At 38.4% G+C, this 13,801-nt stretch overlaps 1 protein-coding gene across 2 annotated transcripts in view; it reads left to right on the top strand.

The window, feature by feature from the left end:
* The window catches only part of AKAP6 (A-kinase anchoring protein 6), a 653,085-nt gene that overhangs the window by 387,124 nt on the left and 252,160 nt on the right, over positions 1-13,801 (top strand). For both annotated transcript variants that reach the window (XM_030931392.1, XM_030931393.1), the window contains one exon: positions 13,129-13,225. In XM_030931392.1, the coding sequence (XP_030787252.1) occupies positions 13,129-13,225 (97 nt within the window). The remainder of the gene's footprint in view (positions 1-13,128; positions 13,226-13,801) is intronic.

The following is a 13,801-nucleotide window of genomic DNA, read 5'->3' as shown; positions in this document are numbered from 1 at the left end:
TATATCATTTCTGATTTATTTCAGATATTTAGAAACAGGCCGGCCGCAGTGGCTAATGCCTGTAATCCTAGCATTTTGGGAGGCCGAGGCGGGGAGATCACTTGAGGCTAGGAGTTTGAGACCAGCCTGGCCAATATGGTGAAACTTCGTCTCTACAAAAGCACAAAAAATAGCTGAGTGTGGTGGCGCATGTCTGTAGTCCCAGCTACTCAGGAGGCTGAGGCATGAGAATTTCTTGAACCTGGAAGGCAGAGGTTGCAGAGGTTGAGCTGAGATTGCGTCACTGCACTCCAGCCTGGGCGACTGAGGGAGACTGTCTCAAAAAGCACAAACAAATATATCTATGTACTTAACTTTGTTCCTGTAGTTTCTATTAGTAATAATTCAAAGTCAATAAATATAGAACTTCATCCTTTTGGATGACTGCATAGAATTCTACTTACAAATATGCCATAATTTATATAACCAATTCTTTGTGATGGAAATTTAGGTTGTTTACAGTCTTTTTCTATTATAAATGATGCTTTAGTGAATATTCTTGGAAATTCATCATGTTGGATACTATAAGTATATCCTTAGAATGAATACCTTTCATATGAAATTTCTAGGTCAAGGTTAAACATGTTTAAATTTTTAATGTATTACCAAACTGTCCTTGATAGAGATTTTACCGGTTTATACTGAACAATGCATGAGAGTGCCTATTTCTGCACATTCTTGCTATCAGAGTATGTTATTACATTTGTTGAACTTTGTCCCTCTGATAGTTACAGATGGCATCTTACTGTAATTTAGTTTGTATTTCTTGTATTTTAAGTGGCATTGAAAATCTCTCCATGTTTTTAGGATTCATCTGTATTTCCTTTTTGAGAACTATTTTTAAAATTCTTAGCCTGTTTTTCTGTTGGTCATTGGTTTTTTGCTTCAGGATTTATAGGGGCTTTTTATATATTAAGGAAATTAGTCTCTTCTCTGTGAATAGGAAATTTTTAAAATGTATTCTGGGGTTCTGTTGTAAAAGCATATGGATATCTCAACAGTTTGAGGAATCAAAGGTTAGGCAGACATGGAGGGCCAGGCTGATAAGCATGTAACAGATTTCTACTATGGGGCAAAATCACATTTGGATTTCAATTCTGGAAAGACCAGTGTGTTCTAGGAAGTTTGCTTACTTAGACTTGGAAGGAACAAGCTTACGATCAGGGTAGTTAGAATCAAATGAGTGGGTTAAAGGATGTTGGAATAATGAGAGAAATGGTGGATCAGGGTGGGGGTAATTTAGAATAGAGAAGAGGGAATAGATTCAAGAAAGAGGAACAGATTAGAGAGACAGGTCAGCAGTTCTCTTTTTGAGGCTCACTCTTTTCTAGTCAGAAATCTCATGACCAACATGCTTTGTCTGTCCTACTTTCCCCTAAGGCTATAGCATAGGATGGCCCACTGCTCTACAGCTGGGCAGGACTTGAGTGTAGTGAAGGATGCGGAATTGCTGAGAGCTTCTCTTTCTGTATATGGAGCAGGATCAAGACCCTAGGACCATTCTAAGGATGTGTGAAACCAGGTAACATGACATTATGAGTAGTATTTACATGGAAAAGAGGGGGCGAATGTCATACAAGTACAGTAAGTATCAGGGGTACATGCTAATGGTGGAGCAAACTGTCTTTTATACAACTTCTATAATTATGGAACTTTGCTTAAAGAAAAATATTAAATTATACTCACTGGAAAAAAATTCAAATTGTGTTAAACAGCATAAAATTAAAAGTAAAAAGTCTTACCCTCCCTTGGGTAACCAATGTAAATAGTTCTATATATTTTTGAACCTTTTTATGGAAAAATGCATACACTTTAAGGATTATTTAATTCATATTATGCATGCTCTTCAACAACTTGCTTTTTGTATCTAAATATGTCACAGATACACTTCTATCAGTATATGAAGATCTGGTGCACATTTTAGCAGCTCCTTAATATTTTATTGTGTGGATATGCCACAGTTTATTTAATCATTTCCATGGTGATGGGCATTCAAACTGCCTTCTTATTTATGCTTTTGCAAATAATACTCAATGAACTTTATTTTAACACCAATTGAGAGTTTCCTCCTTGTCCCATTAGTGTCTGCCTATAGCAGCAATTCAGAGAGTCTCTGTAATAAGTCTGTCACACTCCAGGGACAGCTGTTTCTCTAAGTCCTGAAAAATGAGTGGGATTTGTGTGTGTATGAGTTTTGAGGCCATGTTTATAGCAGTAAACTTTTAAAACATACCTTCCTGAACTTTGTTATTCCTTTTAAGATTGGTGCCTGCAATTTTAGGTGACTGTCACGTGGTGGCACAGAAGCACCAAATTCCTGCAGACAGAGCTTCCAGTCTTGGTGTCCATGAAGGGTTTGAAAATGTTTCCTTATTGTGTCATTATACTAAATACTTATAAAAACAGATTCAATTTAAAGTGTCTAACAAAATTCTCAATAAAGATATATGCATGCATTTATCATCTGTATTTCTTTAGATCTTCATGTTATATCATATTTCTGATTAAACAGCTTTCATTTGTCTCATAAGAAAAACCAGTATACTTCTTACAGAGATTTTAGCCATACAAGAAAATTTCCACAAATACTTTCAGCTGTTTTTCTCTTGCTTGCCCTCCTGTCTCTACCTCTGCTCCATTTTTCATTGCTTGAAGTTAAGAGATGACAGGGTTTTCTTTTTCCCACTTCCTGGTGCCCGTCTCTCCCAGCATCTCCATAGGTAGCCAAGGCCCCAGCAAGTTAAGCTTCACAAGACCAGCAGCTGTCATTTGGCTGTGCTGCTCAGCTAATGAGAGCAGTGGATCAAACTTCAAAAGCACGGGCTATGAGAGTTTCACTGGACTGCCCCCACCTCCCTCAGCCTTGATGAACAGGCTGGTGGCCTTACAGGGGCTTTGAAGTCCCATTTGCTTGTCCCCCTTGATTCCCACTAGTTTAAGGGTAGTCGCAGAGAGTTTAGTGGGAATTGACAACATTACTTCTCTTTGGGGGACTTGGAACACCACTTAACTCCCAGCCTTGAGTTTCTTCCTTTGGTGGCACAGGGATGGAAGGGTCTTTCAGAAATTTATAGCATGCAGGCATTTTGAGGTTGGTATGTGGGAATGATAGTGTAGGAGGCTCATTTTGGACATATGAAAGTCTTGGACTACATTCCTTTACTAATGTAACTCTAATTTTGTGTGCATCTAGGAGACAAATAGTGTTATCTTCCCTTTTCTGTTAAATAGGACTCCTGCACTGTTTCAAGCACCTGGGAATGTACTTTTGCCTGTCTCAGTTTAAGGACTCTTGGGCCTTACTTACCCAGTAGTTATTGTTTTGAAAATTGTTAGTGCCCAGACATTTTACTAATTTATTCCTTTATTTTTCTCTTTAGGAAATAATGACTGTTTTTAATTAGAATGTCAGGGAAACACTGCATTTATTAAGCACTTCCTATTTAGGGCGGTATTATACTAAGCATTGAAGAGAAGGTTTACAGACAAGCCTCACACTATAAGGGTCCAAGCACAGGCTGAAGGACACCGTGCATGGATGAGAGACTCACATGAGCCGGAGTGTGGTCACCTACCATCTCTCTCCATGTGTAGATTCATGAGCTTATCCTACTTCTCTACCGCATTACGTGGAATTTTGGAATCTTGAAATAATTCATGTGATGTAAATAATATGAAGTTAAACTTCCAGATCTTTACATTAGCCAGAAAAATGTCTATTATATATCTATAGGGTTGTTGTGAAGGTGAAATAAACATGTTTTATGTGAGGATGAGGGTGCTTTTATCATTTGGGGGAATCTTCCTTGGAGACCCAAGAACATTTGGCGTGAGAAGCTTGGATGTTCTTAGACGAGTTGAAATTCTCCCTGCCCACCCTCCCCTCAGCTGTTCTCTTGATGCTGTCACCTACTTGAGGGACGGCTTTTGTCTCTGTGGTGTCTCCCTCAACTCCCAGCCTTGCACATGCATGATAGGTATTAAAAGTATCTGCTAAGGCCGGGCGCAGTGGCTCCCAGTGGTTGCAGTGAGCCAAGATTGCACCACTGCACTCCAGCCTGGGCGGCTGAGCAAGACTCCGTCTCAGAAACAAACAAACAAAAACAAAACAAACAAACAAAATCTGCTAAGTGAATGAATGAGCGTTTATAAAAGCAGTGTTAGAATCACTGCGGGCAACAGATTCTAACGAATGTTATAAATCGTCAAACGATAACTGAGCATGTCTGCAAGTTATTTCCTCTACCATTTACAAATCAAAATGGACTTGTCACAGGACTTTCTAGGTATTGTTTGGTATATTTGTGACAGGAAAAACATCTACAGAGGGAAAAATAGGAATGTTTTCTTCTGTTTTCAGGATGCAATTTATCGCCTTTGGCAAAAAACACCAGGAATGTTTTCTCAGATAAAATGTTAACTCAGATATTTGAATGTTTTTTAATTTCAGAGGTAAATGTTACTGTTTCAAAATATGAAGACAGTTTGACTAGACAGGATGTTAATGACTTGACATTACAAAATTTATTTAATTTATTTTTAAAGTGATTTAGTTCCCCCTCTCAAATGCATAAAGCATGTGGGAGTTGGAATAGATCTGCCCCAGGCTGCCAAACAAATTTTTAATGGAACTGGAGTCCTTCAGGGATTGTCCTAAATCCACATAATATTCTTAAGTCCTGATGTTTGCTCTGGGACCTGTATATTAGCAGCTGTACGTGTGAATAATATACTTATATCAATCCATCACTCTCGTGAATCCACATCTGTAGGGGCTGCTGCACATCAATTATTCCACCTCAGGGAGCAGAGAAATATTTGGGCCAGCATTGACCTCCTTTTCAATCAGGGCCTCCAAGCAGTGTGTTCTGGAAGTCAAATGGTCCCTTTAGACAGAACCTCTGTTTGGGAATCCATTTGGCCTAATGTGGCCATGCTGGGAAGTGAATGTGATTACCTGTGTCAGGTGTGGAGATGGCATCCAGAGACGCAAATGAAAATTCTGTCACTTGAAGCCAGCGTCAACATTCAGGATCTCTCCCATCTGTCTAATTCTTGCGTAACATATTAGCCAATCTATCAGAAAAGAATGTCAGCTTCAGTAAGATGCATCTACTTTGCACCAAAAAAAAAAAAAAACTTTATTTGAAATAAATTGTATCTTGTTTGAAGAGCTAAATTCACTTTCAAATTCTTGGAAATGTTTTTATTGTCTGAGGTTTCAGGAAGAAACTCTTCTCAGGAAGAAGGAGGTTTTTTTGTCTTCATATGTCAGTGTCTTCTCTCTTTTTTTTTTTTCAAAAGGAAAACAAAGATTTTATAATGCTTATCTTTTTGATCAAAAACTTGAAACATCTTTCTCAAGAGTACAGAGTTCTTTTTTTTCTTTTTTAAAGCTTCTGCTTTTATACCTAGAGGTGTATTACAGATTGTCATAACTGATAAATCAATGACAAATGTAGCGACTTCATTTTGCTGGAGAAATAGACAATTGTGGTAGCGGCTGACCATTTATTTAATTATGTGGTAAGTACCACATGATGAGAGGGCAAAGTTAATTGATGATTTGGGCTATCTCAGCCAGGGTACAGTTTACATGGCAATTACGCTGGGATCATCTAACTGTAATTGGCAAGTAATTTTGTAAGTGAAGGAACATGACAGCTCATTTACATGGTGTTCACTGAGTAAAATTTGGGGACATTTATCAACTACTTCCAAGTGAAGAGTGATTGTACCAGTGTCTCCCAAAATGCCACAAGCTGTTTAAAAGCTATGTGGGGAGATTTGTGGTACAAATCTCCATGCATTCGTTTCCCTGAACATTTGTTAGTTATGTGCTGTGTGCCAGGCACTGTCCTAGACACTGAGGATACAAAAATGAGTAAAATAAAGAGTTCTACTCTCAAGGAACTCTTGTATGCAAAACAGACACATCAATAATTTTAACACAACGTAGTAAGTGAAGATTTGAACTCTGCACAAGTACCGTGGGTGCCAAGGGTGGGGAAACCAGTTGGATCGAAGATGGTCAGGGAGAGCTTACTAGAGAAGGTCACACCTGAGATGAATCTTAGAGGATGCGCAGGGCTTTTCAAGGGGAAGAGCTTGCCAGGCAGAAGTGCCAGCCAGAGTAGAATCAGAGTAGCAAGACAGCTGATGTGAGCTGGAAACTTTAAGCAATCCAGGCACATTTCAAGGCAGATATGTGGCCTGTGAAGTTGAGTTGGCTGAGATCTCAGAGAGCCCTGTAGGTCATGCTCAGGGCCTGGATCTTATTCTCCACCCTGGCAAGCCATTGCAGAGTCTTAATGTCAGAGTTGTTTTGTAGGAAGGTCATTTTGCATAATGAAACCACTTACATTATTGCAATATGCCAGGCTCCATTCTGCATGTATCAAGGCATTTCATCCTCACAACAACCCCATGAAGTGGGCATTAACATTTCCCCTCATCTATAGATGAAGTAACTGAGTACACAGAGGTTGGCCAAAGCTACACAATGGGCGATGGAGGAGCCAAGGTTTGAACCCAGGCTGTCCAGCTCCAGAGCCCTTGCTTGTCAACAGCCCCGTTCTACACCATGTCATAACTCCCTTGACACAGCTGACTGCAATTCCTTGTTTACATAGTGTCCCCCACCTCCACCCCAGCACACGTACATGCACACACACACACATGACTGTGAGCTCTGTGAGAGCAGGGACCATGTCTGTCTTGTTTATAGCCATATCCTTCAAGCTTAAGACACTACCTGCACCTTCATAGGCATACAACAAATAAGGAGTAAGTCTAGTTTTGAGGAGGGCTGTGATTTGAGTTAACCTGGCAAGGGGTGATGATGAAAGCCTTAATCTAAGGCAGTGTTAGTCAATATGGAGAGATGAAGAAGCGGAAATAAATAGTCAGGGCTTGCTGATTGATTGGATGTGTGGATTTTGTTGGAATCTTCTCACAGTGCTTCTGATTTCCAACCCATACACTGGAGGGATGACTTGGCAAAAGAATGTGAAGCAGTGGGAAGCTTACACTGTTCTTCACAGAGTTCTTAAATTCCTGAGAAGAAATGTTGCGGACTCGGGATGAGACCTTAGAAGAGACTTCCCTTGAGGTGGTTAAAAATAGAAGGGACACATCTGCCTGGGATGGTTGAGAGACAGAGCTGCCCTTGGGTAGATGAGTGGTTAGATAGCCTTTGGGATTCTTTCCCTTTTGAACATTCTCCGATTTAAAATAAATCAAAAGTCTCCCAAGCTGCCTATGCTTAACTGCCTGGCTTAGAGAAGGTAAAACCAAAGTGTTCAAGGGATGGGAAATATTGAGTCCAAATGCCTGGATGATAAATAAGGAAACAGAAGCCCTGATGGGTTAAATGACTCATCCAAGGGCACACACTTGAGGCAACAGGAATAGCCAATCATTGGATTCTCAGTCTGGGGTTAACTCTTCCCCATGTCTCATACAGCAGCATTTATGTTTTAGGGGGTCCTCTGTGCGCAGGCTTTTGCCGGGTAGAAGCATACAGCAAAGGAAACCTGGTATCTGCCCTTGAGGAATTCAGAGAACCTCAACAATAAAGAACGCTTATCACCTGAAAATGTCACAAACTACCATCTATTACATAGAATATTTGGAAAATAGAGAAAATGAATTTTAAAATTCATAATTTTTTTTAGTCTCACTCATTGCCTGGCACTGCTTTAATGCTTTATATTTATTATCTCCAATTCTCAGTGTTTCAATGCTTTACATTCATTATCTCTAAGTCTCACAGCCACCTAGAAGTTAGATAGTATTATTTCCATTTTATATTTCAGAAAACTAAAGCACCCAGAGCTTGTTCCCTAAGATCAGACCATGGTAACTCCAAGTTCAACCCTGTACAAATTATGTTAACATTTTGTTGTGTTTTTTTGCAGTCTTTTTCTAAGTACTAAGACTATTTACTTATACATGTGTAATTTTATCATAGATACAATTTGGAATCTTCATTTTTTGTGGCATGTTCTATGTATTGTCCATGTGATTGTTTAGTCTTCATTTTGATGGCTATCTAATGTCTTATCAAGTTTTCAGGAGGTTCTTAAATGCTTACTCATATAAATCTTCCAATTCTTGGTATATGTGGCATTTTAAAGATATATTTTGAGGACAGGTACATCTGCCCATCCTCTGTGGATGGCACTGTGGAAAGGAGAAGAGAAACTACACGGAGGATCGTGGCTTTCTTCTCCCCCAGGAGCCCCTCTGAGAATGGAGAGTGGTTCTGGGCACAGCTCAGAGTGGAGCCTCGGCAGAGATGGCCTGAGGCAGATAGCAGGTGACTTTTCAAGCCTTGGCTTTTCTGACTGAACACACATTCTTCCTCCTGCCCTTGTAAAAAGGCAAGTTTTCTTTTTCTTAGGGTAGTAAAAATCTTTTGTGTGAAGAAAAAGTGTCATCAAGTGTCTTATTCATCAGCATATATACCATCTCTTTAAAATGACAGTGGGAGTAAAAGTTCATCAGTTCAATATGTCTTTCACATTTGGAGACTCCTGACTAATAACCTCTGGTATTTATCATCAGAACAGCCAAAGAACTAAATTCTGGCACATGCTTCTCTCACGCACTGAGAGAAACTTAAAAAGACAGATTTTCTCCATTTTTTTTCTTCTATTCACTTAGAAGGAAAAGCATACCTTTTTTAATTAAAAAAAATATGAGCATGCAGAAACATCTGGCCTGTATTACCACAGCAGCTTCCTAAATGGCTTCCCTGTCTCCAGTCTGCCCTTTTAAAATCAACACTATATGAAATAGCTGGAAAGATTTCTAGATCACAGATTTGCACCAGCCACTCTCCCATGTCACTGGTATATTCTTCCATCACTCTTTCATGGTTCTTGGGGTCAAGTCCTGTGTAGCCATAGCTGCTGTCTCTCTTGCTTGCATCCTGCCCTAGCCACACTGAGCTGCTTGTGGCTCCCTGCTTCATGCTATAATGTAGGAGTATCTTCAGGCCCATATACAAATCAGTTCTTTCTCCACAAGCTCCCTGCTAGGCTCTGCTGAATCCTGGATCCCAGCATGGGCTCCTACAACCCCTATCCAGCACTTATACAGACTATAAACATCCGTCTTGTTTGTATTTTATTTTATTTTAAAGGCAGAGTCTTGCTCTACTGCCCAGGCTGGAGTGCAGTGGTATGATCATAGCTCACTCCTGGGCTCAAGCAGTCTTCCCACCTCAGCTTCCCGAGTAGCTAGGACTATATGTGCATGCCACCACACCCAGCTAATTTAGCCTTGTTTTTACTTGGCCAGCATAATTCTTAAATAATTTTTTTTTTTTTTTAAAAAAGACGTTGAATCCCATTGGGCAAGGCATATCACTGTTTAGTTTGCTTAAGGCCCCACCACTCTGTGTTATACACTAAACCCTAATTACATATTTATTCTCTGCTGGGTCTTGTAAAGCTACTTGTTTTCTTATCTCCTTTGCACAATAGAATATAAGCTGTTTGAGGATAAGGACTGTATATTGTTAACTTTTGTATCTATAGGCTTGACAAATACTACTCAATAAATATTTATTATATGAATTTGTGCCTTGTGAAAAAACAAAACTTAGGCCAGAAAATAATCTAACTCTTTTTGTCCTTTCTTTGTGATTTTTTTTGTCCTTTTTTTGTCCTTTCCTTGTGATTCATGAACATCACAAGACTAATGGAACTCAGTGGACCTGGCAAAAACTAACAATATTTCCATCAGGTGATCGAAAGTCTGTATTCATGATTTGATACTGCTAAGATTGAACCACTCTGGACATTTAAGCCTTTGAATGTGCTTATGATCTTTCCCACTTTTTCTTGTACCAGGATATCTGTTTCCGTCACGGCATATATTTCCTTGGTTTTATGTCCACGTGACTATCAAACTGGGCTATTCAGAAATATGAGTGGAAAGGATTAGATATTTTATCTGCTTTGCAAATCTGATCATGACCAAAGTACAATCAGTGGGAATACTCAAAGTTTGTTCCTGCCAATAAGTGGTACATCCAGATATATGCAAGCTGGTGATGCTAGAGGTTATAGTAATAGAAATGCCCATTGGTGAATCTTTGATAATCCTGTGCTTGTTTCAGTCATTGTGTTTTTCCATTTCCTTAGTTACTCTCTTCTAGTCATTCGTCTATGCATTGCTTTAAAGATGCTGAAAAGATCTGGTGTCATCCAGGAACAAGATTGCTCATATTTATGGAATTTCATATAGTCAGTGCCATAGGACTATGGTAACTGCCTATGGCAATGTTCTTGCCATAAATTCATTCTTCAGAGAATGCTCTGCATTTTCAGGGAGTGCTATGGATATTGCAGAGGGACTGTACACCATAGGGCATTGCTGAAGAATGGAAATGTGTTCAAGTATCAAGTTTAAGGAAAGAACAGCAACAAAAAAATAAAACCCTTTCATCTAAGCTTCCTTCCCTTGGGAAAAGGTGGGGGCAAAATCGAGAGAGCCTATTATAGAATCCTTTAGCAGCCAGAAATTTCATTGACAATTTTGTTAATGTGCCTGCTCGTCTGACTTCTCAGAGGCTCATTGTGAATTCCTTAGTTGATATTATTAATGGTTAATGGGTGCACCTGAGAATCAAGCAATATTGTACCATTTGGGTAATAGTTATGTTAAATGGTTCTTTTCTACAGCATCAAGCTTATCAGATTATCTTTTTCCTAATAATGAATACCTCATCTTTTCCAATTTCCTAATCAAATGCTTCCATGTCATCTTGAAGCAGAGCCAGTTCCAGCTGCATCTATTCTATACTCTTGGCTTCAATTATATCAAATTATTCAACCTACTTACGGTTCCTTAGATTCCCATTTGCTCTGAGACATAGACCTCATGCACCTCTTTGGAAGCTCATGATTACCAACTATTCAAAACAGGTCTATTGTAAGTAAACAGTGAATCAAAGAGAGCCCTAGGCTAAATTTACAGTTATGAGAAAATGTCTCCAATAAGTTTATTCCTAAATTTTGGTGCTCTTGGGTGATCTTAGGTGTTCTCTTTACCCTGTCCCTGCTCCCTAAAACACACATGTATCTCATTCTGCATGGCATTGCTTCAGAGTTGAGGATGTCCGTGGCAGTGGCAAAAAGTAAGTGCAGTCATGTTTTGACTATAAATAACAAGCATTTAATTTTTCATAGGTAATGTATAGTTTGGATTGATCAGAAGCATGAGGTTTCCCATACATTGCCATGTTTTATTTTATTCAACCAGGTACCTGTAGCTAAAAGAGGACAGTACAAGAAATGGTGAACAGCCTTGGGGAAACCTGATATTGTCATTTTCTGTTATATTGGCTGCTGAAACTTTATTGTATCTTATGCCTCTAGTCAGATGAAATGATTCATCATTCTGGACTCATCTTTTAATAATGACTTACAATTATAATAACTTACAATTCTTATCTTTATACTTCATGGCTTGATCTGCATATCTCTATCTCCTTCATTTCTAGGTTCTTTTGATCATTGTTTCAGTATTCTGAACTTTAAAAAAGATCCATTTTCTCTGCTAAGAAAAGGAGAGTTCAGACTCACCACTTACCACCCAGGATGACTCAGGCTACACTTCATTCTCCTAGTAACATGTTCAGTTGCCCTTTGGGGCTGGAGGCCATGCTTTATACTCCTAAATCTCTATTGCCCAGCACAGTGTATAGAATGGGCACAGTACATGGTTTCTAAGTGAATGAATGAACCTGAATACCTAATTTCACAATTTATGATTGATTTACTTCTTTAATCCAAAATTATATTCTACGTGGAACTGTATCATTTCAAACTTCTATCAGATATTCTTAATACCAAGTACAGTGCAGTGCAGACCTTCTCAATAAATGTTCAGTGAGAGCAAAACATACATATTTTGGAGACTTATCATGGAGAAGCCAAAATTTGGCCACACAGCATTTCAAAATCCATGCTGGCTCCAATTTGTCAAGGAATGAATTTTCACCCCCCAAATTAACCATTGATTCAATAGATTGGTTAGTGTGATTACTCTCCACTGGACCTCCTATGGTTGGAATGCCTTAAGAGATTCCAGAGATGGAAAAATCTTTGGAAAGTCATCTATGTTTCTTGAAATATTTAAATGAAAACCTTCCCCTTCAGAGTGTTACTGTTCAACGGATATCCACAATTCATGCAAACATCTATCGAGCAACTTGTATGTGACATGAATTGGGGATAAATGTAAAACTGGCAATTTTTCAAATTACTTATAATTTCATAGCCAAGGATAGAAATAAAGCAGCATATAGTAAGATAAATTTTACAGTAGAAGCAGATATAAGGAGCAGAGAGGGGGAGTAATTAATTCCACATAAAGCATTAGGGAAGACACCCTGAAAGAAATGACTCTGAGTTAGATTTCAACTATGACAGCAGTTTTTGTCTTTTGGATAACTATCATGAGTGAAAAATGCCTGATTGTGCTTGATGTATTCGTTTATAAGGCAGTGTCATATTTTAGGGAATAAACTTTTAAAAAGCAAAGATCTGAAAGACATTTAACTCCTCAGTGCAACACTGGAATCTGCCACTGTATTCTTTGTTGTGTGATATCTGAGAAACAGAGCTGAATCAAACCCTACTATATTAATGGGTTTACATATGTACACATAAGGCTAATATATTTTATGCTGCCAATTTTTTATGGTTTCATAAATAGTGCTATCACTAACATTTCTAAAAAATGAAGAAAAGAGCTCATATGTGCTAGTAGAAATTCAGTATATTTTATAGAACACTGCTACTCTTGATATAGCCTACGGGATGTGACTTTTCATAAAAACCTAATGAATTTCTAGGTTTGTCAGCTGTTTCCAAACAGATGCACTCAGCTAATCTAGTGGAAACATTTTGAGCCCAGATCCCAAATATCAATAGCTTTTAGTATTGCAAATTAGTTTGTCTATTGGGTAAATTGGGCTGTGTGGTTCTTGATAAAAAGTAGCAAGTAATTTTATGTGGATGTTTTATGTGTAACTGCCTTGCCAGGGTTTGATGATCATATTTTTCCTTGCAGAGTTTTAAGTTGAATGTAGACAGTCATTGTGCTCTCAAGGAAGCTGTGGAGGAGGAAGGACACCAACTTCTTGAGCTTATTGCATCTCACAAAGCAGGTAAATCCTCCTGAAATATTGCAAGTCTTTATGTCTCCAGACTATTAAGAATGAAGAAGCATTGCTGTAAATTACTGCATATATTCACTTCCTTATGTATTATTAATATTTACATTATCAGATTGACCTTCAGGATTTATAAATGTTTCATATACTGCATACAATGCTGTGATACTTATAAGATGAAATACTGCCTCCAAATGGTCTGTTCATTTTATTTTGGGCTTGCTGTTCGCCTGAGTTTCAGTTGAAATTACATTCTTGAAAACTTCACATTGACATGCTTTTTGATGTAGGTGCTCTGGAAATAACATTAAGATAATGAATGAGAACTGTGTATATGGTTATAATGCATACGCATTAGGGTACTTACAGATATCATTACAGATATAAGGCAAGCAGTCTAAATTATTTCCCTGCCACTTCACACACATGAGCATCTTGCAGAGTTTTTGGCCTTCAACCAATTCTTACTCCAGTATTAATATATTTATAAGGAACAGATAATAAATGAAAAATAGTTTTGGCATTTGGTTATACTTATCCTGATACTAGAAGACCATAAGACAGGATGAC

The sequence above is a fragment of the Rhinopithecus roxellana genome, chromosome 5, assembly GCF_007565055.1.
Source record: "Rhinopithecus roxellana isolate Shanxi Qingling chromosome 5, ASM756505v1, whole genome shotgun sequence".
In the NCBI taxonomy this organism is placed as follows: domain Eukaryota; kingdom Metazoa; phylum Chordata; class Mammalia; order Primates; family Cercopithecidae; genus Rhinopithecus; species Rhinopithecus roxellana.
Note: the sequence above shows the minus strand (reverse complement) of the source record. Positions and strands in the feature narration are given on the sequence as shown.